The sequence below is a fragment of the Hemiscyllium ocellatum genome, chromosome 24, assembly GCF_020745735.1.
Source record: "Hemiscyllium ocellatum isolate sHemOce1 chromosome 24, sHemOce1.pat.X.cur, whole genome shotgun sequence".
Lineage (NCBI taxonomy): Eukaryota > Metazoa > Chordata > Chondrichthyes > Orectolobiformes > Hemiscylliidae > Hemiscyllium > Hemiscyllium ocellatum.
The window spans coordinates 19,711,917-19,739,088 of record NC_083424.1 but is presented as its reverse complement, the minus strand read 5'-3'; the positions used below and the strand labels follow the sequence as shown (position 1 = coordinate 19,739,088).

Genomic DNA, 27,172 nt, shown 5'->3' with positions numbered 1-27,172 from the left:
CAGTGCCAGAGACCCGGGTTCAATTCCCACCTCAGCAACTGTCTGTGTGGAGTTTGCACATTCTCCCAGTGTCTGCGCGGGTTTCCTCCAGGTGCTCTGGTTTCCTCCCACATTCCAAAAATGTGCAGGTTAGGTGAATTGGCCGTGCTAAATTGCTCATAGGTGAAGGGGTAAATGTAGAGGAATGCGTCTGGGTGGATTCCTCTTCGGAGGGTCGGTGTGGACTTGTTGGGCTGAAGGGCCTGTTTCCACACTGTAAGTAATTTACCTAATCTTAATGACTTACAGTGTGACAGGTGTTTTCTTGGAACATTTTTATAACCCTTTTAAAAGGGATATATTTATAGTTCAATTTTCTCACCTTTTCTCTGAAGGAGAGATCCAGTAACAAGGCGACTGGCATTTTGCCCAATTGTCATGCAGCAGTGTGGACAGTGAGCTGTTTCTCAGATGTATCACAGGAAGCTAGTCTCCTACACAGAGAGACACACACAAAATTCCCAGGTATGATCACTGGACAGTGATCAGAGTAGGAACTCTGGCAAGAAAATATATGTATAGTCAGGGTACTATATGTTTTATCTTTGCTTAAAAAGGAAAAGAAACAGAAAATCCACGTGAACAAATATAATCATGTAAGGGGGTTACAGTCAGTCACCATTTTATTTGTAGCGTTTTTTTTGTACAGCACATTGACGTAAGGCCTACAGGTTCTACTTCATTCTTCTCTTCTTTGCAAACGCTCTGCCCCTGACCTCAAGGTTTTCCTCCTGTCTCTTTCAGCTGCTCGTGGGAGTAGCCTGAAAGCAGCCTTGTTTGTGCCACTGCATATCACGAACACGGCGGATCGACTGGATCAGGGGCTGGTTCGAATCCCATTCGTTCCAATGTTTATAGTCCACTTTTTCAAATACATACTGGGGTCCTCGATAACCAGGGTACTGGTACCCTACCCACCTAGAGGTCAACAGAATATGACATCATTACATATTTGGTAGGTATCAGGATAACATTCACTATCTTCCAGTCCTTAGCTTAGGCAGCTTGTGTGTTGGTGAAGCTTCTAGATAAATAAGCAAACCCATGACGACTTTACTGAACTTTTTTTTGTTCCATCCTGTCCAATTCAGAAACCATACAGATATTTAATTGCAACTTCACAGTGAGAATCGACTTTCACAGGAAGCAGGAGAGGGGCGATTCCAAGTTTGCAGCTTGTAATGTTCCATCCATTCAAACTAATGGACAGCTCATCATAGATAGTGAGTTTGTGATAGCTAGCCATATGTGACTGTCCATACTGTCCCTTGATATGGTTGCAGGATTATTGAAACCATCCTCTAATTTATTCAGTTTCTTAGTTTTAATGTTTTAGTAATTCCCAAATGGATATGGATTCCCGAGTCATGTTGAAATATTCCCAGTCTTTGTTTTCAAAGTATTCATTTAACCCATCTATCACTCCCTGAATGTCTGCAGGGGTTATGTCTAATTTATCCTCTAAAGATCAGTCAACTACAGTTAAAAACATTATTTAGATCTTTCTCGTTACTAGCCATGATCTGCCTATCTATTGCGTTTTTAACCTCTTGCATCCCTTATGCCCTGTTGACTTTGTGGAGGAGACTGTGCAGTTGGGCATTGAGTAGATACTTACCAACCCAGTGAGGCAGTCAGAAGACACGACTCATTTTCAGATCTGGAACTTACCAATATTGCTTTTGTTGTGCTTTGGGGGCCAACTGTGTTCAAAACTGTTCAGGAGCCAGTTATTGAACATAGTCAGAAGCAGACACTGTTTGGACCAGCACTGAAAATCTGGCTCATTGTACCTTTTGAAGGTTTCAATCTACGATTTCATGTTTCCAACTGACCCACAGCTGCCACAGAACCCCACCACCCCCCACCGCGGCAGTATCCTGCCTCCATGCAGCCAGCAGGAAATGACAAGATGCCTCCTCAGTTGGTGCTTGGCTGTAGATCAAACACCTTTATTCCCCATCATCAATACTTTTAAAGTTAATAAACAGTTTTTAAAAATTGCCAGTTACCAGCAGGGTTGCTCACATGAGTTTCCTGGAATTAAATCTGTAACTTTTGCTACTCCAGGTTAATCCTTGTCAGATGACTACCCTTGTTCAGGAAGGGTGTGTGGGAATATGGTGACAATGGGTCAGCAATGAACTGGAAGAGTTCTGATGGAACAGGAGGGTTATTTTGGTTCCTCCTAAAAAACTTACTTTTAATTTGTTCATTGAATCATAGGCAATGCTGGACAGGTCAACATTCATCACCTATCTTTAATTATTCTTGTAAAGGTGAGCTACATTCCCTTGAATTTTGTTTTCTGTGCAGACCTCAAAGGTCCAAACCCAGACGTCAATGCTGGGAGCAGTGTCAGCATACTAATCAGCATGTGGGGATCCTTGGAGCGGCTGCACAGCTTTGGGGAAAGGGTGGTGAACCACCTTCTCATACCACTGCAGTCCCTGTGGTGGACCCACAAGACTGTTGGAAGGGATTTTTCAATTAGAATTTTGATGTAGCAACAGTGAAATAACAGCGAGATAGTTCCAAGTCAGGATAATATGTAACTTGGAGGGAGACATGCATTGTTACCATTGTCTTTTTGGTGGTAGAGACTGCAAGTTTAGCATGTTTTTTTTGGAAGAGTCTTAGTGCAGTGGTGGTACACAAAGCTGCCACTGTGCATCAATGGCAAAAGGAATGGATGTTTAAACTGGACAATGGGACGCTAATTGAACAGGTTGCTTTGTCTTGGATGGCATCAAAGTTGTTGGAGTCAAACTCATCAGGTCAGTGAGTCATTGCTGCAATCGTTTGGAGAATATGTGACAGATCACAATGCATCCTTCATCAATTCTTCTCAATAACTGCGATTAGGGTCTTACACTGACATAACATCTCAATTTTCATATTTAATTACTTTCCTGCATGTTCACTCCCTCCTGCTGCCTTACTGAAAGTTAGTTTGAATAAGCAAATGTGTCTCCACTAAATGTCCACCAGATTACCCATCCTGAGTTGCAACATTCAGGCATCTACAAAGTCACATCTCTTCGGAAAGTATTACATCATTACCTCTCTAAAACGTCATTTTATTTCTAGGTACGGCATTGGCAGAAATCTTGGTAACACATAACACCACTTCTGGATCCTTCATCAAATTCTCATTATGTTTTGATGCTGTTTTTGTAGTTGATGCAGGATATAATTTGTTCTCAAGTGTTAACACTGCAGCTCCTCTGCCCTCATTTTTAAATGCTTATTTTTTAGTTCTTTAATATGGGGATTGCAGATGAGATAGAGGCAAATATGGGGTAAATCAGGAAGAAATGTGGGTTACACATTATCTCTTGCTGAATGTTTGGAAAGACTAATCAAAACAAATGCTTTGACACTACCTAACAACTTGCAGGAAAATTTCAATGATTTAAACAGTGTAAGTTGTCTTACGTTCCATTGATGACTTTGATGCTGGCTACTCTATTCTGGAATCCATAAGCCCAAAGGCTGGGAACATCATCTTCTACAATCTCCATCTTCCTCCCATTATACCCAGCTAACTCAAAGAGATGGATCTTGTGCTCTCCGCCATCCTAAAAGAAAGTAAAACAATCAGTAGGTTGAAATGTTAAATATGAGATTCAGATACCAGAAGGCAATATGTCAGTAGTGACCCAGAGAACCTAGAATTGAAAGTTGTCTCAAAATATATTGGAGTCTTGACAAGGAGTCCAAAGTTTAAATTCCAGTCTTAATTGTCATATATGTGACAATAATTACCTGTATGTTTACTGGATCATTAACTGAAATGTTCAAAATGCTTCACAATTAGAAATAAATGGTGATACTAAACTGATCCAAAGAGTGAGAGTTTAGGAAGTGATCAAAACATAGATGTGCAAACATTGGGGAATTTAGGGAAGGAAATGTTCGAAAAACATGGGCAGCACATTGGCTCTGTGGGTTAGCACTGCTGCCTCACAGCGCCAGGGACCCGGGTTCGATTCCAGCCTCGGGCGACTGTTTGTGTGGAGTTTGCACATTCTCCCTGTGTCTGCGTGGGTTTCCTCTGGTTTCTTCCCAGAATCCAAAGATGTGCAGGTTAGGTGAGTTGCTAAATTGCCTGAAGTGTTCAGGAATGTGTAGGGGTTAGGTGTATTAGTCAGGGTAAATGTAGAATAATAGGATAGGGGAATGGGTCAGGGTGGGTTACTCTTTGGAGGGTGAGTGTGGTATTGTTGGGCTGAAAGGCCTGTTTGTGCACTGTAGGGATTCTATGAACCTGCCACAAATTCAGGGTGGGCCAAAAGGAGAAGGATGTACAAGAGGCCACGACAAGGAGAGTTAAAAGGATGAGGGAATAAATATAAAGCTGAATGTAGGTGACGAAATAAACCTGTGAAAGGCAAAGGAGAGGATGCGATTCAGGAAATCTAAATTTGTATAGTTGGAAGGCAAACTACATCAATGAGGACAAATAATCAATATTCTTTTCAGCTGCATTCTGTTTTGTTTGTTAATCTTTCTCATGTTTCTTCTTAGTCTTTCTGTTCCTCCTTTTCCACCATCCAACTACAAGTTTTGCATTCCTTAGAATTATCTTTATGATGGTTATACTTAGATTTAGCCTGTACTTCTCTTCATTAAAATCTTTGTATTTCCTTGGAATGATGTTCTTTGATGCACCCCATTTTGCTTTATACAAGTTCAGCATACTGATTTTACACTGCATGCACCTTGTATTTGGAGACTTCCCTATGTTTATTTGTCAACCAGTTGAATATTTATCTGCCTAGTTACCTAAGGACAGGTCTTATTTTGCTTGTGACTTGTATAGTTAGTGTTTGGGTGTCTGTTCCTTGTTGTATATCTTTCATTGTCTTGCACTATCTTTTCCATTGAATGTTTGGCCCTCCCTGATGTACATTCTTTCACCTCTGTTTCTTTCCATTTGAGTGTTTTTCTTGCATATGTGTTCCATTCTAACTGTAATGGTCCTCTTCCATATGGGTAACTCTTGTTCCTTCCTCAATGATGGGGAAGCCCAGCACATCAATACAAAAGATAAGATGGAATCATTTGCAAATCTTCTGCAGTAAAGAATTCCCAACTCTCTGTGAGAAAAAATTCCTCTGTTTTAAACGTTCAACCATTTATTCTGAGATTACACCCTCTAGACCGACACCCCGACACAATGGGAAACAACCTTTTTGAATCAACTTTGTCTTATCATCTAAGAATCTTGTATCTTTCATTAAGGCTGCCTCTCATTCTTCTATATTCTAATTAGTACACACCCAATCTACTCAGCGTCTCCTTATAAAACTGTCCCACTATATCTGATATGAGCCTGGTGAACCTTGTGTGGACTGTTTCCAATGCCCATACAGGTATATCTTAGATAAGGGGCCCTAAATAAACTGTTCACAGTATTCCAATTATGGTCTGACCAGCACCTTGTACACCTTTAGCAAAATCATGTTAATGTACACTAGCCCCTTTGGAATAAATGCCAACGTTCCATTTTTCTGCTGAACTTGGATGCTAGCTTTTGATGACAAACTTCAGCAAATTTGATTCACTCCATAAACTGAGATATTTGTATCGATAGTCACACATGAGATTAGATTAGATTCCCTACAATGTGCAAACAGGCCCTTCGGCCCAACCAGTCCACACTGACCCTATGAAGAGTAACCCACCCTGATCCATTTCCCTCTGACTAATGCACCTAATACTACAGGCAATTTAGCATGGCCAATTCACCTAACCTGCACATCTTTGCACTGTGGGAGGAAGCTGGAGCACCTGGAGGAAACCCACACAGACACAGGGAGAATGTGCAAACTCCACACAGACAGTCACCTGAGGGGGAGGTGCCAGAAGACTGGAGGTTAGCTAACGTGGTGCCACTATTTAAGAAAGGTGATAAGGACAAGCCAGGGAACTATAGATCAGTGAGCCTGACATCGGTGGTGGGCAAGTTGTTGGAGGGAATCCTGAGGGATAGGATGTACATGTATTTGGAAAGGCAAGGACTGATAGTCAACATGACTTTGGGTGTGGGAAATCATATCTCACAAACTTGATTGAGTTTTTTGAAGAAGTAACAAAGAGGATTGATGAAGGCAGAATGGTGGACGTGATGTATATGGACTTTGGTAAGACATTCGACAAGGTTCCCTTTGGAAGATTGGTTAGCAAGGTTAGATCTCAAGGAATACAGGGAGAACTAGCTATTTGGATATAGAACTCACTCAAAGGTAGAAGCCAGAGGGGGGTGGTGGAGGGTTGTTTTCAGACTGGAGGCCTGTGACCAGTGGAGTGCCACAAGGATCAGTGTTGGGTCCACTATTTTTCATCAGTTATATAACTGATTTGGATGTGAGCATAAGAGATATAGTTAGTAAGTTTGTAGATGACACCAAAATTGGAGGTGTAGTCGACAGCGAAGTAGCTTATCTCAGATTACAACAGGATCTTGACCAGATGGGCCAAAGAGCTGAGAAGTGGCAGATGGAGTTTAATTTAGATAAATGCAAGGTGCTGCATTTTGGGAAAGCAAATCTTAGCAGGACTTATACACTTAATGGTAATGGTCCTGGGGAGAGATGCTGAACAAAGAGACCTTGGAGTGCAGGTTCATAGCTCCTTAAAAGTGGAGTCACAGGTAGATAAGATAGTGAAGGCGGCATTTGGTATGCTTTCCTTTATTGGTCAGAGTATTGAGTACAGGAGTTGGGAGGGCATGTTGCGGTTGTACAGGACATTGGTTAGGCCACTGTTGGAATATTACGTGCAATTCTGGTCTCCTTCCTATTGGAAAAATGTTGTGAAACTTGAAAGGGTTCAGAAAAGATTTACAAGGATGCTGCCAGGGTTGGAGGATTTGAGCAATAGGGAGAGGTTGAATAGGGTAGGGCTGTTTTTCCTGGAGCATCGGAGGCTGAGGGTTGACCTTATAGAGGTTTACAAAATCATGAGGGGCATGGATAGGATAAACAGACAAAGTCTTTTCCCTGGAATCGGGGAGTCCAGAGCTAGAGGGCATAGGCCTAGGGTGAGAGGGGAATGACATAAAAGAGACCTAAAAGGCAACTTTTTCATGCAGAGGGTAGTACGTGTATGGAATGAGCTGCCAGAGGAAGTGGAGGCTAGTATAATTGCAATATTTAAAAGGCATTTGGATGGGTATATGAATAGGAAGAGTTTGGAGGGATATGGGCCAGGTGCTGGCAGGTGGGACTAGATTGGGTTGAAATATCTGGTTGGCATGGACGAGTTGGACCGAAGGGTCTGTTTCTGTGCTGTACATCCCTATGACTCTATGATGTCAAGAAATGGTTGGAGGTACTGGATACTGTTAAGGTAGTGAACCCTTACAACATTCCTCTAATATTCCCAAAGACCTGTGCTCCAGAATTTGCTGTGCCCATGCTAAGCTGTTGATTGGCATCTCCAATACTGGTATTTACCCAACAATGTGGAAAATTGCTCAGGTGTATCCTGTACACAAAAAGCAGAACAAATCCAATCTGGCCAACCGCCATCCCATCAATCTACTCTTGATCATCAGTGAAATGATGGGAGGTGTTAGCCACAGAGCTAACAAGGAGGATTTGGTGACACTCAGTTTGGGTTCTGCCGGGGCCATTCAGCTCCTGACCTCATTAAGCCTTGGCTCAGACATGGACAAAAGATCCGAGTTAAGGCAGCATGCAGCTACAAAACTGGAAACAATGGGAATTCGTGGGAGAGCTCTCCTGTTTAGAGTCATCTAAGTGATAAGTATCATTTGTTAATCACTGGGACAATTGCAGTCATCTTAGCTCCAGGGCATCTCTTCAAGCCTTTTCAAAATAGCGTCTGAGATCTAACCATCTTCAGCTGCTTAATCAGTGGCCTTCCTTCCATTGTAAGGCTTAGCTTATAGGGAGGTTCACGGATGATTGTACAATGTGTGACTCCTCAGATACAGAAGAAGTCAATTCCAAAATGCAGACAGACTTGGATATCACCTAAGTTTGGGTTGATGTCTGACATAAGTGTTACTTGTCACTTAAATGCTGGGCAATGACCATCTCCAACAAGAGAGAATCTAACTATCATCTTTCGCATTGAATGGACATTACCATCACGGAAATCCCCACTAACAACATTGTCGGGGTTACCATTAACCAGAAAGTGAACTGGCCTAACTGTGGCTATGACAATAGGTCAGAGGCTAGCAATTCTACATGGAACAACTCACCTCCTGACTCCCCAAACTTTGCCATCTACAAGGTGTGAGATGGAATACTCACCATTTGTCTGGATGTGTGCAGCTCCAACGACATTCAAGAAAGTTGACACTATCCAAGACAAAGCAGCACACTTGATTGGCACCACATCCCTCCCTACACCAAGCATGCTCAGTATCAGCATTGACTATCAGCTGGAAGTAATAGCATAATGGTGAGAATGATGGCTTTATAATGCTGCAGATTTGATAGCAGCTTGTTTGTAGTGAGTTCAGTTCCAGCCTTCATTGCTGTCCAGTTAACACAACTGCAACATTATAAGAGGGATTCAATAGCACTGGCGAGGGTGCAGAAGAGATTTACCACTATGTTGCCTGAACAGGACAGCTTCAATTATGAAGACAGAGTTACCTTCCTTACATCAAAGGAGACTGTTGGGTGGACATGATTGAGATGTACAAAATTATACTAGCCGAGTAGATAAGGAAGATTCTGTAGATATGGAGAGTTTGGATTTATAGGAGAATTTTAATAAAGTCCCATGCAGGAGGTTACTAAACAGAATTCAAGTCCATGGGACTGCAGTCATATATTAATCTGGACTGAGGAACAGTTAACAATAAAAAAATGAATAGAAAAAAAATAGATCAGTTCTCAGTTTGACAGGCTGGCACCAGTGGGGTACCACCTGGATCAACAATTCATAATCTTTAACAATGGTCTGGCATGAACATGGCAATTGGAAGATAATGTGGATAATTGTGAGGTTATCCACTTTGCTAGAATGAACAGAGGTGAAGAGTATTTCATAAATAGTAAGGAATTGGAAAGGGTTCATATCCAAAGGTGTTCTTGTTCATAAGTCACCGGAGGAGCAATGCAAGTGCAGGAAATAATTCAGAAAGCAAACACAGTTAGCTTTATCACAACAGCATTTGAGTACAGATACATAGAAATCTTGCTCCAATTGTTTAGCCATTGGTGAGAGTACACCTGTGGAACTATACACAATCTGAGCCCTCTGCCTAAGCAAACTTGTGCTCGTTAGAGAGGGAATACAGTGCAAGTTCATCAGACTGATTGCTGGGATGGTGGGAATGTTTAAGTGGTGAGATTGTGGAATGTGGGCCTGTCATCTCTGGGGTTTAGGAAAATGAGAGGTCATCACACTGGGACTTATGACATTCATGCAGGGAATGACAGGGTAGACATGGTTAGGATGCTTCCCTTGTTGATAAGTATAAAACCATCAGACATAATCTCAGATTAAGGAACAGGTCATTTAGGACTGAGATAAGGAGAAATTCCTTCATTCAGAGGGTGTTGAATATTTAGAATTCTCAACCTGAAAGAGTAGTGGACGTTCATTCATTAACTTCAGACAGATTTAGATTTTTAGTCACAAATGACATCAAGGAATATAGAATGAATGGAGGGCTATGGCATTGAGGTGGATGATCAGCCATGTTCCAGAATGGTGGAGCAGGCTTGAGGGGCTGAATGGTCTACCCCTGTTCTTTTATGTTCCAAAACGTTTTTAAAAATTCTTTCATAGGATGTAGGCATCATTGACTGCCATGGTGGGATTTAAACCCATGTCCCCAGAACATTTGCCAGGATTTCAATATTGGTCCAAAGATATAACACCAGCTCCCCATATTATCATATAAATTAAATAGCTCAATCTGTAAGAATATAAACAGCACAGAAAATCTGTCATTTTCAACTACTGAGCCGTGCATTAGGCAGTCAGAGAATCGTGAAGAAAGGAAATGGCAATTCATTATTTGACCTGTTTACATACATTTAGACAATGTTGGACCTTAAATATGGCCTGCAAACTATAATTTAAAAAGCACCAATTCAGGAGAATCTCTCTGCCCTCCAGATAGGTATATCAATGTGGGAGGGGTCGCTCCATGAGTAGAGTGTCAGGGAATTGGCCTTCCTTTCAGTGCGGTTCTCTATCCCTCCTGTGCATGTGCCATTTCTCTTTTGATGTACAACACGTGTGCATCATTATTTATTCTTTATTTTGTCTGTCTCTGAAGTTGCTTGATTTGTCACTGTTTCTGTCTCTCCCATTTTCTCTGACACCATCTCCCTGATTGTTCTCTTTCTCCTACAGTATCTATCCCTCTCACATTTTTAATCTTTGTACCTGTTCTATCAGTGTCTCTCTCGGTCTCTCTTTTACACTGTTTGTGTTTTCTGTCCATCTCTCTTTCTCTCTGTATCAACCTGTCTGTCCTCACACTGCTTCACCTGCATTGGCCTGGATCCTATTTCAGGGAAGGTGTGTGGTTGCAGCAGTTGAGGGTTGGTGATGTGGTTGTGGTGTTTCAGTTCAGGGAAACTAAAGGAGAGGTTGACATATTTCTATGTTATTCTGCCGGCTTTCACTGTCAAACTGAATGACATGTTGTTACAGGCCTGTTGGATAGGAAGGGATGTAATATAAGATCACAGCTTGGTAAGTCTGAGAGAATAGCCATTTCGTGTGTGTGTGTGTGTGTAGGAGTGGGTGGGGATGGTGAGAGTGGTGCTACAGAGAAGAATCCCAGGCAGTGAAGTATGAAGCTGTTGTAAAGAGGTGAGAGATGATTGTGGAGCAGCAGTCATGGGGTAAGAGGTTATAAGAGGTAGCTCAGTGGATCTAAAAGAATCACTTCCTGTTACTCTTTGTCCACAAGTAGTTCTGTAAAGGTACTTACCTCATGGATTAAATTCTCACATCAACTTTCACCTACCAGATTCCTTAAGGCCTGGAAAACTGATGACAAGTTAAACAGTTAAAATTAAGGCACAGGACCTTGTTGTATTTAAGTGACCAATCTCTCTCCTCTGAGAAGCATGGTTGCTAAGTCCTCAATCTACCTCTGTTTTAGCCCGACGGGGCAAATACAGGTAGGTTGGTATCCTGTTTCAGTTTTTTGAACCTCTGAGCAACTTAATCCACCTGTTTTGGGGAGTTACAATTCAACCTGCAGTGTGTACCACAGGTGGTTCCTGTATTTTGAGTGAAAGAGGGCATCATGTCACCCACTGCTCTCCCCCATCTCTGTGACTGTATAGGCTCAGGATAGGAGGGAAAGGAATCGGAAGGTCTGCCAGCTCATGGGCCAACTAGATGTTTAAAAGGACAAATATAGCCCAATTACAGGCCTTGTCCTGCTGTCACTCTAATTTAACAGCAGCAGGAGAAGCCTAATGTCTAGCTTGACAGGTTTGAACCTGTGGGTTGGTGTGTAGCTAAAAACAGTAGAGGCTTTCTTTCTGGGCTCCTGGTCTCATTTAGAAGTCCCAATCCTTCAAACAGTACTCCTTTACTTCCCCTAGCCTGCCCAACATGCATGCCCACACTTCTCACTGGGGCCTGGATTGACAAGGCCCTGGATGTACTTCGATCCATCGCTGATTGTCTCCACAATATCTGTGGGGGCAGTACTGTCAGTGGCCCTCTATCCCAATAGATAGTGGCCTTTGATTAGCTGATATTTCTCAGAGGAGGGACTTACTTATGGCAACGGTTGGAACTCTCACCTCATTCCCATGAATGGCTTTAATAGCTGATGGAAGGAGGAAGAATCGACAGGCTCGACCTGATATCTCTAGTCCCAGAAGCTGCTCTCGTGAGAAATCCAGCTCAATATCTCTCTTGTGCTGCTCTCACACATTGCGATCTCTATCTCTCACTGCTTGCTTTCTTCTGCCTCTTTCTTTGAAAGACTGCACATTCTATTTCTCCATATTTCTATTTATGGGAGGAGAAACGTGGAACAAATTGGGACTTACGATGCGGATGGGTCTGAGTGATAGTAGTCTCTCACTGTTGTGGCTGTTGGACCATGTATCCCAGCGTGGGTATTCTCCCTTCTCCAAAACAAACTGCTCACCAGTGAACTTCTGTCGTTCAAACCCTACCCATCTGGGGAAAGAGAAACAGCAATTGTTAAGCACTTCAGGGATGCAACTGAGAACCGAACACATCTTAAACCTCTGGGACTAGGATTTGGCAGAAAGATCTTTCAGATGCACTGGTTTGAATACTGTTTCAGCAAGTACCAGCAGAAGTGAGGCTGCACTTTTATCAAATTGTTCCTGACTGTTGTCCAATTCAATAAACTGGGACAACTTAAAAAAAAAAGTTTTGCTCCTGTCTTTAATGCACTGGCTCTAGTGCTTTCAGAACTTTGCTATTCACTTAACCAATGTATCATAGCCAATTTATAGCTGGTACCCAGAATCAATGAACCATGAAACAGGAATTAATAAGATAGGATTCAGGGTCAGGAATTATAGTTGATGTTGGAGTTCAACATGGGATTAGAAGTGTGTTCCCAGTTCATTGTTTCCAAGGGCTCCTCAGACTGCCTGCTTCTGCACTCCATTTAACTTGACCTTGCACCGTAACTGCAAGATCAGCACAGCTACCATTGCTGCCCTTACCACAGGATTTGCTGGAAACAGCCTGGGAGATAAGTGCATTCAAAACCCTATGACTCATATTCAGGCCAGCAGCTCTTCAATGACTGGGTGAAGAATGGCTGCTTGCAAGAATTAGCTCGTGTAGAACAGCACAGGAATAGCAGCAATGAAGAATAGTTCTCGGATAAGACTACTAAATCACTTGAGTTGGACACTGAGCACTTTGTCATCACATTATGGGTAGGTTTCTTCAGAGGCTTAATAATCCATTACGTGGTTCATGTGCAGATGCCTTATTTTCACATTTGCACGTGTTCCTATATTTGCATGGGTTCTGTGCATCTAAAACTACAGCTTTGGTTTTAAGGGCACCAATGCATGCTGCACAAATGTATTGGCAGCTGAGGGGTGACCTTATTGAGGTCTATAAACTCATGAGGGGCATAGATAGGTATTTTCCAGGCTAGGGGAGTCCAAAACTATAGGGCATAGATTTAAGGTGAGAGGGGAAACATTTAAAATCAACCTGAGGGGTAACTTTTTCACGCAGAGGGTGATACATGTATGGAACGAGCTGCCAGAGAAAGTGTTGGAGGCAGGTACAATTACAACATTTAAAAGGCATCTGCCTGGGTAAATGACTATAAAGGGTTTTACAGGGATATGGGCCAAATGCTGACAAACGGGATGAAGTCAGATTGAGATGTCTGGTTGGCACGGATTAGTTGGACTGAAGGGTCTGTTTCCACAATGTATGACTCAATCACTTGATGATTAAAATGTATTATCAGTCCCTGTGTCTCAGGATCACAAAAATGCAGCAATGCACTTACGAGTCGCAACTCTGAAAGATTTATCTTTCACGCTTGATCACCTATGGCTCACTTGGTTGCACTCTCACCTTTGAATCACAAGGTTCTGGGTTCGAGCATCAATTCAGAACATTAGCACACAAGTCCAGGCCAGATTGGACTTGTCCTACGTGGTGAATTTTCCACATTGTTTGATATGTGGTAGCATTGTAGCTTTCTGGAATTTCACTCGAGCTGGCTAGTTCTGGAGCACATGACTTCAGTGATATAATTTGGCTGTTGTCAAGGCCCATAGTCTTTGCAGTGTTTAGCTGTTTGTTGATATCATTTGGAGTGAATAAGATCACCATCTGTAACGTTGGGAACTTCATTAGAAGGCTAAGACGGATCATTCAGTTGGCCCTTTATGTTAAAGCTGGTTGCAAATTCTTCAGACTTCTCTTTTGGGTTGATTTGTGGAGCCTCCTCCTCCTGTTCTTGTTTCATTATCGACTGCCATTCATGATTGGACATGACAGGATTGCAAAGCTGAGATCTGATTGTGGGATCGCTTAGCTGTGTCTATTCTATGCTGCTTCCAGTGTTTGGTGTCAGGTTGTCTTGTTGTAGATTTGACAGGTTTACATCTCATTTTTGGTTTTCCTGATGTTGCTCCTGGTATTCATCCTTACACATGTCATTGATCAAGGTTGATCCTTTAGCTCGTTGATAATGGTAAAGTGAGGATAATGCAAGGTTACAGCTTGTAGTTGAATTCAGTTTTGTTGCTGTTGATGCCTAATAGCACTTCACGGATGCCCAGTTTTGAATTGCTAGGACCATTCTAAATCTCTCTCATTTAGCAAAGCAGCTAGATTTTGAGGACAAGGTTGAGAAGGTTTTTCCCTCTTGTTAGTTCTCGCATCACCTGCTGCAGACCTTTTCTAGCAGACACATTATTTCAGGTCAATAGTGGAGCTACCATACCTCTCTTGAAGTCCCTCACTGGAGAATGTTCTGTACTTTGTGATATACAGTGCTTTTCATAACCCCTGGGTAAATGTAAGTATTCTTCTGCAGAAGATGCCAATAGGGGATAGATATCTATTTATATTATCAATACTACCAGACAGGTCACTCAGGGAAGTAATTATTCTTGTTTCTAACCCTCAAAAAACATGCTGAATGTCATCAACAAAGAGATTTATCTGTTTGCTGCTGACATGGGTAACCATATAATTGTAAATGGACAGAACCCAGATTAGAGGGTGGTGCAATGAAAAACAAGACTATTAACAGTTGAGAATCATTCACTGCAATAACAGCCTATATTGAAAGGTTTTTAAACTCTATGTGACTCTTTTTTATTTTTAATCACAATTGATATGTCCTGAGCCAATATGAGTAGTGAATTAGGTTTTTTTAAATTTCAACAACAGTCATAAGATTACCTCTGCACTTTACTATTTAAATACATGCACTTACGGACCACTCTCCACACGGATTGATCCCACCTTTTCAAAACCTTTCTCAGCCAGGTTCATACATTCTCCAGTAAACTCAGACTTGCGACCCTGGAAGTTCTCAAGCTCATAAACTAAGAGCTTAAAAATCAAAATAAAACAGGTTAATGATAAACAGTCATTTGGTTGTATAGAATTTGAATAGTGCTGAACAAAATTACATGTTATCAAAGGTATTCATCACACACTTATCAAGATCTTTGCAAAAATTCTAATGGAAAGAAGAATGACATTTTCATACTCCACGAGAAAGATGTGCTGATTGCTGGCAAGTGCAGTTTGATTGGGAGAGATGCTACTGTATAAAAGGCACCAATTACATGATAACTGACAGTTAACTGCCACTGCCAAGCTTTGTTTAAATTGAAATCAGGTAGGTTGATTCTGGTCAAATGGTGCCCAGAATAATGAACCAGTGAATGACTGCTGCATAACTTGGTAAATTAAAACAGGCGCAATGTCTGGACATGTTCTTTCTTTCTGCAAAGAAAAGGGCCTTCTGTATTAATATATACAGTTCACAGGACACACACACGCAGTGGGCTAGTGACTGACCAGCTTAAATTACCTGTCAGTATAGTTCATAGCACACTGAACAACTTTTGCTAAATAATCCTACTATGGAATCACATCTAATGTCAAACACTGTTTTGAGTTCTGCAAGCTTTGGCTTGTTGGGTACAGAAGTTCTTTGCTTTCCATGACAGCCAAAGGGAAGAATTGTCTGGCATGACCTGCTAGTCTTCCGGTCATATGGCCTAAGTATCGAGCATCACACCACCACTAAAATTCATACAACATATCTCTCATTTATGCGATAAGCAAATCATCTTTTTGGCTTTTGGCTAACATGGTAGCATATTAGGGGCAAATGACACTCATGTTACCACAGACATATGAGGCAGTTAGTTTTACTTGACGCTCAAACTTTTGAAACTGTAGGAATCAGGACATGTACAATAAGTAGTGACAACAGGCTTGTGGTAAACAATCATCCCAGCAGATTTCCCAACTAGTACAGCAAGGAAAGGGAACTCATTGATGAATCTGTGTGCAATTCTCAACTAACACTTTCTTCCCTTACAGTATAAAATGAAATTCCGCTTTTCATTGGTATTCGTGTGGATACCCTGATGAGTGCAAAATGAAATTGTCTTTTTTCAGAGTAAAATCATGGATTGTGATATTACAAAGCTAACATGACTAGATTGACCAATATGATGGACCATAATTTGCAGTTGGCTTGACTTTCCCCCTGCATAGCTGCAAATGTGTTGCTGGTCAAAGCACAGCAGGTTAGGCAGCATCTCAGGAATAGAGAATTCGACGTTTCGAGCATAAGCCCTTCATCAGGAATAAGAGAGAGAGAGCCAAGCAGGCTGAGATAAAAGGTAGGGAGGAGGGACTAGGGGGGAGGGGCGATGGAGGTGGGATAGGTGGAAGGAGGTCAAGGTGAGGGTGATAGGCCGGAGTGGGGTGGGGGCGGAGAGGTCAGGAAGAGGATTGCAGGTTAGGAGGGCGGTGCTGAGTTGAGGGAACCGACTGAGACAAGGTGGGGGGAGGGGAAATGAGGAAGCTGGAGAAATCTGAATTCATACCTTGTGGTTGGAGGGTTCCCAGGCGGAAGATGAGGCGCTCCTCCTCCAGCCGTCGTGTAGTTGTGTTCTGCCGGTGGAGGAGTCCAAGGACCTGCATGTCCTCGGTGGAGTGGGAGGGGGAGTTAAAGTGTTGAGCCACGGGGTGATTGGGTTGGTTGGTTCGGGCGGCCCAGAGGTGTTCTCTGAAGCGTTCCGCAAGTAAGCGGCCTGTCTCACCAATATAGAGGAGGCCACATCGGGTGCAGCGGATGCAATAGATGATGTGTGTGGAGGTACAGGTGAACTTGTGGCGGATATGGAAGGATCCCTTGGGGCCTTGGAGGGAAGTGAGTGTGGAGGTGTGGGCGCAAGTTTTACATTTCCTGCGGTTGCAGGGGAAGGTGCCGGGGGTGGAGGTTGGGTTGGTGGGGGGTGTGGATCTGACAAGGGAGTCACGAAGGGAGTGGTCCTTGCGGAACGCTGATAGGGGAGGGGAGGGAAATATATCCTTGGTGGTGGGGTCCGTTTGGAGGTGGCGGAAATGGCGGCGGATAATACGTTGTATGCGCAGGTTGGTGGGGTGGTAGGTGAGAACCAGTGGGGTTCTGTCTTGGTGGCGGTTGGAGGAGCGGGGCTCAAGGGCGGAGGAGTGGGAAGTGGAGGAGATGCGGTGGAGGGCATCGTCGATCACGTCTAGGGGGAATCTGCGGTCCTTGAAGAAGGAGGCCATCTGGGCTGTGCGGTGTTGGAATTGGTCCTCCTGGGAGCAGATGCAGCGGAGACGAAGGAATTGGGAATATGGGATGGCGTTTTTACAGGGGGCAGGGTGGGAGGAGGTGTAGTCCAGGTAGCTGTGGGAGTCAGTCGGTTTATAATAGATGTCTGTGTTGAGTCGGTCGCCCGAGATAGAAATGGAAAGGTCTAGGAAGGGGAGGGAGGAGTCTGAGACAGTCCAGGTGAATTTCAGGTCGGGATGGAAGGTGTTAGTAAAGTTGATGAACTGTTCAACCTCCTCGTGGGAGCACGAGGCAGCGTGAGACAGGCCGCTTACTTGCGGAACGCTTCAGAGAACACCTCTGGGCCGCCCGAACCAACCAACCCAATCACCCCGTGGCTCAACACTTTAACTCCCCCTCCCACTCCACCGAGGACATGCAGGTCCTTGGACTCCTCCACCGGCAGAACACAACTACACGACGGCTGGAGGAGGAGCGCCTCATCTTCCGCCTGGGAACCCTCCAACCACAAGGTATGAATTCAGATTTCTCCAGCTTCCTCATTTCCCCTCCCCCCACCTTGTCTCAGTCGGTTCCCTCAACTCAGCACCGCCCTCCTAACCTGCAATCCTCTTCCTGACCTCTCCGCCCCCACCCCACTCCGGCCTATCACCCTCACCTTGACCTCCTTCCACCTATCCCACCTCCATCGCCCCTCCCCCTAGTCCCTCCTCCCTACCTTTTATCTCAGCCTGCTTGGCTCTCTCTCTCTTATTCCTGATGAAGGGCTTATGCTCGAAACGTCGAATTCTCTATTCCTGAGATGCTGCCTAACCTGCTGTGCTTTGACCAGCAACACATTTGCAGCTGTGATCTCCAGCATCTGCAGACCTCATTTTTTACTCGAAGATTTTTTCCCTCTGCATATTTAGGTTTTGTTTCCCTGTGATACATATCTCAAAGTATGAGTTGATCGAATTACAATGAGTGAAACTGGACATCTGTGATTGGAGTAAATAGGAGAAGCAACTATGTATTTCCTTAACAAATCAAACTGAAATTACCACGACATGAACTGAGAAGCAAGTTAAACTGGAATGGGAGAACGTAACGTCTATCTGGAGCCCTGTGGAATACCAGAACTGTAGAAGAGGGATCTCATTTCAGGGGCCAGAGGTTAACATTGAAGTCTACGTTAAATGCTATAAAAGCTAGATGTGGAGAAAAAAACATCCTCTTTGCTGACCCAGCAATATTCATCAGCACTAATGTCAGAATGGTACCCTTTCTTAGATTTCTAATTAAGTACTACTTAATTGTACATCAGCTTTCCTTAATGCTCCTCTGTGAGACTTGCAGTCAGTGCAAAATTTGGGGAGTGCAGTGCTATGGACTCATGTTCAACAGGAGATGGGAGACTGAAAGCCCTAAATATATTTAGCGTATACTTTCTTCTTAATTTACAGAAAAGGCACACATTCTTCTGTGTTGGATTTAAAATGAGTGGTCACCAATTCCCCAGTATTTTATTTAGAGAGATGTCAATTATCTTTGTAATTGAAAAAAAACAGAGTAAACAAAAATATTGTGGATGATGGAAATATGAAAAAACAGAAAATGCTGGAAATACTCAGTAGGTCTGTTTCTGTCTCCTCAGATTCTGCCAAAGTTAATGATGTATATGATAAACTTTGAGCAAATGAAAGTTGGAGGGTGGGAAGAACAGCAAAAGGTCAAGTCTGAGACTGGTGAAGGGCAAGAGAGGTCAATTGAGGCCAAGAAAAGACACAAAAGATGTGTCTAAAGGAGATGTGGTTGCCAGGATCCTGAATTGCTCCTGTCTAAAAACAAAATAAAAGGCAATTGGGAAAGAAGAAGGTTTAAGAAAATAAAATTAAACAAAATAGTGGCAGAGATTATCAGAGAAATTCAGTGCCCAACTGAAAGACAAGATGCTGTTCCTCAAACTTGAGGTGTACTTCATTAGAACATTGCAGGCAGCCAAGGGTGGGAAGGCTAAAAAATGGGAGCAAGTTGGAGAATTAAAACAACAGGCCACCAGAAGCTTGTGCAATGAAATGTACTCTACAAATTGGTCACTCAGTCTTGAGAGTAATCTCCTCAGAGGAGACCACGCAGTGTGCAGGGAGTACAGCATACTACATTGAAAGACGTGGATGTGGCTAGTCAGTTTCACTTGGAAAAAGTGTTTAGGGTCCTAGTCAGTGGGAACAGGTTAGGGTCAGGGTAAAAAGGCAGGCATTAGATTCCCTACAGTGTGGAAACAGGCCCTTAGTCCACACCGACCCTCTGAAGAGTAACCCACCCAGACCCATTTCCCTCTGACTAATGCACCTAACACTATGGGCAATTTAGCATGGCCAATTCACCTGACCTGCACATCTTTGGACTGTGGGAGGAAACCAGAGCACCCGGAGGAAACCCACACAGACTCGGGGAGAATGTGCAAACTCCACACAGACAGTCGCCTGAGGCTGGATTCGAACCTGGATTCGAGGCAGCAGTGCTAACCACTGAGCCACCGTACCACCCCAACTTGTGTCTCCTTCGCTTGCATGGAAAGGTGCTTTGGGAAAAGGATGGACGTTGGAACTGACTAGGAAATGGGTGCTGTTATCTCAGAGGGAAAAGCCAACAGCCCTGGAAACCAACAAAAGAGACTCAAAAGTTGGCCACAGTTTGGATGAGTGGTATACAATAATGATAATGAGCGATATAACTAGAGTTTAATAGCAGTGCATCTAACTTGCTAGTGTTGATGGCAATGACATTACAGAATATTATGACCTAAAACACAATATTCCTTTAAGGGAAAATCAATCCAATGGTGTATGCAATGTCACAGCTAAGCATCCAACAACTCAACAAAGCATTGCAGCCCACTGAAGTTCAAAGATCAGTTTTAGAAGATGAAACCTAAAAGTTGATCCAGGGTACCAACTTGCTTGACCAACAACAGCGTAAATAGAATTAGAAACTAATGTAATGCCAATCTTGGACCACTCTGGCCAGTGCCAAGTGATGGGATTATATGTGGTACCTTGTAATTTGCTCCTGGTGCACTTGGACTTTTCCCAGCGACCGGTTGCTCGGAGGCACTCTGCTGCTCTGCCATCCTCCTATTACCTTCGGAGACAAGAAGAGGGGTGACATTGGGACCAGGGACTCTGACAAGCTCAGAGCTGTGCTGGTCCAGCGGCTTTAGTGGGCGGGCGGGGCGTACGGGCAGCACCGCATCAAGCTCACAATCTCTCAGGGAGTCTCTGCCTTCTTCTCTGAGAAAACTGTCACCGTCCCCGCTCCCCTCCCCTATTCCCCGAATGGCCTGAAACTGGAAAGAGGGCGAGTTCCGGTCACAGGGCGCTTTCGGGACTTGCCCTGCAACAGGTGGAGGGAGGGCAATTATTTCAAAAAGCAATTACGCACGAAATATGGAATAATCTGCGTTGGAGAGAGCGATCTGGGTGTGTCTGGATTCTAAACTCTGAATTACTCAACCAGTTTGATCAGAATAACAACGCAGAATACAATATTAATGCAGGTTTTACAAAGTACTGGTTTTGTGTGAAAAAAAGGACTTTTTTCAAAAAGAAATGAAACCACTCTCTGGACAAACATTCGACGAGGCGAAGGACTATTTCCATCCTGTAAAAATAAACTCTGTGAAACAAAGTTACTAACCTACTCAGTAAAAATGCAAAGCCTTTCAGTGTAAAAGGCTGAATATATATAAAAAAGCAATAATTTGAAGTGTAACTATTAATTATTAAAATATAATCATTTAAAGATGCAAATATGTTACATTTTTAATTTTTTTAAGAAAAGCAGAATTATTAAGTGTCATTAAAAAGCAGCGGTTAGTAACGGGAGGGATGATCACACAGCATTTAAAAAAAATACAAGTAACGGGAGGGAGTGGCGAGGCTGTGATTGCTGCAGTGTACCGTGCGAGTTGGGCTGGCCTGGGCGTCACTCTGCTGCGGTCTGCCTTCACTCTGGAGACTGCTTCCCGCTGCACGGCCGCCCGCCGGCCCTGCCGCCCACTCTATTTATGGCGCGGCTCCTGGCATCGGATCCGAGTTCGCTGCCAGCCGACGCAGCAGAATCAAAAACCACTTCATTGTGTCGGCATTGTCCGCAGCAGCACAGGTACAAAGTTCAACGGCACCGATTCCCAAACAAAAATCTCCCGTAGCCCGCCTGGGTGATTCGGAGAAGATTAAGACCTGGACTCTGGTCAGCAATATTTTAGTACAAGGGAGACCCGTGCCAGAGAAACCAACACTGACCCAAACTGCTGCCATCGACACTTTCATTTGGATCCAACTGCCATTTAATTAATGATTTGTGACAGCCTTAATGAGAGGATAAACAGCTTCATAATTGAAAAAAATATAAAGGAGAATCAAATTGTGCACTGACGTGACGAAGTGATTTAATGTGGTTAAATTGAACCAAAAGCTCTATCAAGATTTGCAGCTACACTTCCAGAAGTTGGCTAAAATTTGAAAGCAGGTACTTGCAAGATAAATTGTGTTTTGTTATGGATGGCAGAACTATACTGGCTCCGATGCCACAGGGATTACCATCTGGGCTGGTTTTGACCATAGTGTAACTTGGACTCAATGCAAATTGATCAAATTTGCGAAGGGTACACTGCAAGTAGTTTGCATTTATATAGCACCTTTACTGTAGTTAAGTCACAGGGTGCATCAGAGTGTTATCAATTACAATCTGACACCAGGTTAAAAATCACACACCACCAGGTTATAGTCCAACAGGTTTAATTGAAAGCACACTAGCTTTCGGAGCGACGCTCCTTCATCAGGTGAAGGAGCGTGGCTCCGAAAGCTAGTGTGCTTCCAATTAAACCTGTTGGACTATAACCTGGTGTTGTGAGATTTTTAACTTTGTACACCCCAGTCCAACACCGGCATCTCCAAATCATAACTTCAATCTGACACCAAGCCAGATTAAAAACAACCTTGTATTATTTATATAGTATGCTTCACATTACTGATGTCTCAATGCTTGACAGCCAATGAAATACTTTTGAACTGCTGTCATGGTTACAAGGTGAGAAATGTGGCAGCCAACTTATGTACAGCAAACTTCAAACATACAGCAGCATAATAATGATCAAATACTCTTGGTTTTGTGATGATGGGGGGGGGGGGGGGAAATACATATGATCCAGAATTCCATAACTCCTTTAACATCTTCATAATTATGCCACGGAATTATTTACATCTACATCATTAAACTGAGGCACAAATTGCTTAATGTTCCATTTGAAATCTGGCGATTCAGCCCCTTACTGTAAAAGCAGCCTGGAGTCTGACCAACCAGAAACCTCATTAGAGCCAGTAACCCAAAACGTTTGATTAAATTATTTAAACTTTTAATCAGCATCTTAAAGGAGGAGAGGTAGGAGGCTAAGGTCCAGGGAGGGAATTCCAGATCTTGGGAGCCAAGCTGAAGGTGTGGCCACCGATGAAGAAGTGTTAAAAATGAATGAAGCACAAATGACCAGAACGGTATAAGTACATCAATCACATAGAGGGTTGTATCTGGAGCTGGTCAGAAATCCAGAGAGATAAGGCCATGGAGATATTTGAAAATAAGGAAGTGTATTTGTAAAATGGAGGTATTACTCGAACTGCAAATACTGACTTGCGGGGACTAGGTTTGAGTCTGCTCCACTAATCAATCATGGCTGATATGTTTCTCAACCACATTGTCCTGTCTTGTCCCTGTAAGCTTCAATTCCCTTACTAATCAAGAAATAATCTATTTCTGACTTAAATACATTTGGCCTCCAAAGCCTTCTGTGGCATTGAGTTTCACAGATTCACCATTCACTGGCTGTAGGCATTCCTCATCTCAGTTCTAAAGGTTGCCCCTTCACGGTGGAGCTGTGCCCTCAGGTCCTAATCTATATCAGGCCCACTATATCCAGGTTCTCAGTACGCTGGAACTTTCAATGAGCTCCCCCCCCCCGCCCCCAACACACACGCACACACACACACATATCTAAAATCCATTAAGCACACAGCCAGAATCCTCAACTGCTCCTCATGACAAACCCTTCATCCCTGGGATCATTCTTATAAATCTTCTCTGGATTCCCTCAAAAACAATCACATCCTTTCTTAGATTTGGGACCTCAAACTGCTCACAATACTTGCAATATGGTCTGACCTCAGCAGTACACCCCTGCTCTTGTACTCTAGTTTTCTCAAATTGAATGCTAACATTGCACTTGCCTTCCTAACTGCCAACTGAAACTGAATATTAACCTTAACAGAATCCCAAGTCCTTTTGTGCTTCAGATTTCCAAAGCCTTTCCCCACCTCTATTCTTCCTACCAAAATGCATGACCTCACACTTGCCCATATTCTATGCCATCTGCCCACTCTCCTAGCCTATCCAAGCTGGAGTGGGGTGGGGTAGGAGAGATCAGGAAGAAGATTGCAGGTTAGGAAGGCGGTGCTGAGTTCGAGGAATTTGACTGAGACAAGGTGGGGGAGGGGAAATGAGGAAACTGGAGAAATCTGAGTTCATCCCTTGTGGTTGGAGGATTCCTAGGTGGAAGATGAGACGCTCTTCCTCCAACCGTCGTGTTGTTATGGTCTGGCAATGGAGGAGTCCAAGGAACTGCATGTCCTTGGTGGAGTGGGAGGGGGAGTTAAAGTGTTGAGCCACGGGGTGGTTGGGTTGGTTGGTCCAGGTGTCCCAGAGGTGTTCTCTGAAACGTTCCGCAAGTAGGCGGCCTGTCTCCCCAGGTTCAATTCCCGACTCAGGCGACTGACTGTGTGGAGTTTGCACGTTCTCCCCGTGTCTGCGTGGGTTTCCTCCGGGTGCTCCGGTTTCCTCCCACAGTCCAAAGATGTGCGGGTCAGGTGAATTGGCCATGCTAAATTGCCCGTAGTGTTAGGTAAGGGGTAAATGTAGGGGTATGGGTGGGTTGCGCTTCGGGGGGTCGGTGTGGACTTGTTGGGCCGAAGGGCCTGTTTCCACACTGTAAGTAATCTAATCTAAAGCAATATAGAGGAGGCCACATCGGGTGCAGCGGATGCAATAAATTGTGTGTGGAGGTGCAGGTGAATTTGTGGCAGATATGGAAGGATCCCTTGGGGCCTTGGAGAGGGGGGGAGGTGTGGGCGCAAGTTTTGCATTTCTTGCGGTTGCAGGGGAAGGTGCCGGGAGTGGAGGTTGGGTTGGTGGGGGGTATGGACCTGACGAGGGAGTTGCAGAGGGAGTAGTCTTTTCGGAATGCTGATAGGGGAGGGGAGGGAAATATATCCCTGGTGGTGGGGTCCGTTTGGAGGTGGCGGAAATGACGGCAGATGATACGCTGTTGGTGGGGTGGTAGGTGAGAACCAGTGGGGTTCTGTCCTGGTGGTGGTTGGAGGGGCGGGGCTCAAGGGCAGAGGAGCGGGAAGTGGAGGAGATGTGGTGGAGGGCATCGTTGATCACGTCTGGGGGGAAATTGCAGTCTTTGAAGAAGGAGGCCATCTGGGTTGTACGGTATTGGAACTGGTCCTCCTGGGAGCAAATGCGGCAGAGACGAAGGAATTGGGAATATGGGATGGCGTTTTTACAGGGGGCAGGGTGGGAGGTGTAGTCTAGGTAGCTGTGGAAGTCAGTCGGTTTATAGTAAATGTCCGTGTTGATTTGGTCGCCCGAGATAGAAATGGAAAGGTCTAGGAGGGGGAGGGAGGAGTCTGAGACGGTTCAGGTGAATTTGAGGTCGGGTGGAAGGTGTTAGTAAAGTGGATGAACTGTTCAACCTCCTCGTGGGAGCACGAGGCAGCACCGATACAGTCATCGATGTAGCAGAGGTAAAGGTGGGGGGTGGTGCCAGTGTAGTTGAGGAAGATGGACTGTTCCACATATCCTACAAAGAGGCAGGCTTAGCTGGGGCCCATGCGGGTGCCCATGGCTACTCCTTTGGTTTGGAGGAAGTGGGAGGATTGGAAAGAGAAGTTGTTCAGGGTGAGGACCAGTTCAGTCAGTTGAAGGAGGGTGTCAGTGGAAGGGTACTAATTGGTATGGCGGTAAAGGAAGAAGCGGAGGGTTTTGAGTCCTTCATGATGGGGGATGGAGGTGTACAGGGACTGGATGTCCATGGTGAAGATAAGGCGTTGGGGACTGGGGAAGTGAAAATCATGGAGGAGGTGGAGGGCGTGGGTGGTGTCCTGAACGTAGGTGGGGAGTTCTTGGACTAAGGGGGACAGGACCGTGTCGAGGTATGCAGAGATGAGTTCAGTGGGGCAGGAGCAGGCTGAGACAATGGGTCGGCCGGGGCAGTCAGGTTTGTGGATTTTGGGCAGGAGGTAGAAACGGGCGGTGTGGGGTTGTGGGATTATGAGGTTGGAGGCGGTGGATGGGAGATCCCCTGAGGTGATGAGGTTACGGATGGTCTGGGAGATGATGGTTTGGTGGTGGGAGGTGGGGTCATGGTCAAGGGGGCAGTAGGAGGTGGTGTCCGCGAGCTGGCATTAAGCCTCAGCGCCACCACTCCAGCCTATCACCCTCACCTTGACCTTCCACCTATCGCATCTCCAACGCCCCTCCCCCAAGTCCCTCCTCCCTTTTATCTTAGCCTGCTGGACACACTCTTCTCATTCCCGAAGAAGGGCTTATGCCCGAAACGTCGATTCTCCTGTTCCTTGGATGCTGCCTGACCTGCTGTGCTTTTCCAGCAACACATTTTCAGCTCTGATCTCCAGCATCTGCAGTCCTCACTTTCTCCTCGAACTTCACTAGTCACCAGCTAACATCCTGAAAGAAATCTCTTTATCCCTACCCTCTGCCTGTCCTATCCATGCCAGCACCTTGCCCCAATACCAAATAACTTTTATCTTATTTAACAGTCTTCTTGTGACACCTTGTCAAAAACTTTCTGCAAATACAAACAGAGCATATATATTGGCTCCTCTTTGTCCAATCTGAATTTGAACAGATTTGTCAGGCATGATGAAGTCAGTATAATTTCCCATCTACTGCCTCCCTGCCTTCTCAAACAGGGTGTTATATTAGCCATTTTCCAGTCAGAGATGTACAGCACAGAATTCATATACCCATCCAGATGCCTTTTAAATATAATTGTACTCATCTCCACCATTTCCTCTGGCAGCTCATTCCATACATGTACCACTCCCTGCATGAAAAAGTTGCCCCTTGGGTTTCTTTTATATCTTTCCCTTCTCACCCTAAATCTATACCTCTAGTTCTGGACTCCCCCACCCCAGGGAAAATGCCTCATCTATTTATACTATCTTTGCCCCTCATGATCTTATAAACCTTTCTGATCCAGTGATTCCTGAAAGATCACCATTAATATCTCCACAAGGTTCTCAGTTATCTCCTTCAGAATCCATCTAGTCTAGGTGATTTATCCAGCTTCAATTTATCTAGTACTTTCTCCTTAGTGATGGTCACTTCACTCACTTCAGCTCCTTGACTCTCCAAGTTCTGATATGCTACTGATGTCTTCCTCCATGAAGACTGATACAAAGTACCAATTCAGTTCCTCCGCCATTGCTTTGTTGCCCATTACTACTTCCCCAGCCTCATTTTCCAGCTGTCCAATGTCCACTCTTCCCTTCCATACATCCAAAAACTCTAGCACTCTTTTTTTATATTACTAGCTCCATCATCATATGATTTTATCTTTTTCCCCTTATTACTTTTCTATTGTCTTCTGCTGGATTTTAAAAGCTTCCCTCCTCTGGCTTCCCAGTAATCTTCAGCACATTGTCTGCTTTTTCTTTAAAGCTGTCCCAGACTTACTTCATCAGCTATTGTTGCCTTGTCTGCTGTAGTAGCCTGATCCTCCTCTGA

The 27,172-nt window shown here is 44.1% G+C and overlaps 1 protein-coding gene across 1 annotated transcript; it reads right to left on the bottom strand.

Annotated features, from left to right (window-relative positions):
• Positions 1 to 665: 665 nt before the first annotated feature.
• crybb3 (crystallin, beta B3) lies at positions 666 to 20,438 on the bottom strand. Its single transcript, XM_060843946.1, has 5 exons — positions 20,364 to 20,438; positions 14,972 to 15,090; positions 12,063 to 12,195; positions 3,478 to 3,620; positions 666 to 957 (listed from the first exon to the last, which is right to left on the bottom strand). The coding sequence occupies exons 1-5, from the start codon at positions 20,436 to 20,438 to the stop codon at positions 780 to 782; spliced, it is 648 nt and encodes a 215-aa protein (XP_060699929.1). The 3' UTR covers positions 666 to 779.
• Positions 20,439 to 27,172: the final 6,734 nt, after the last annotated feature.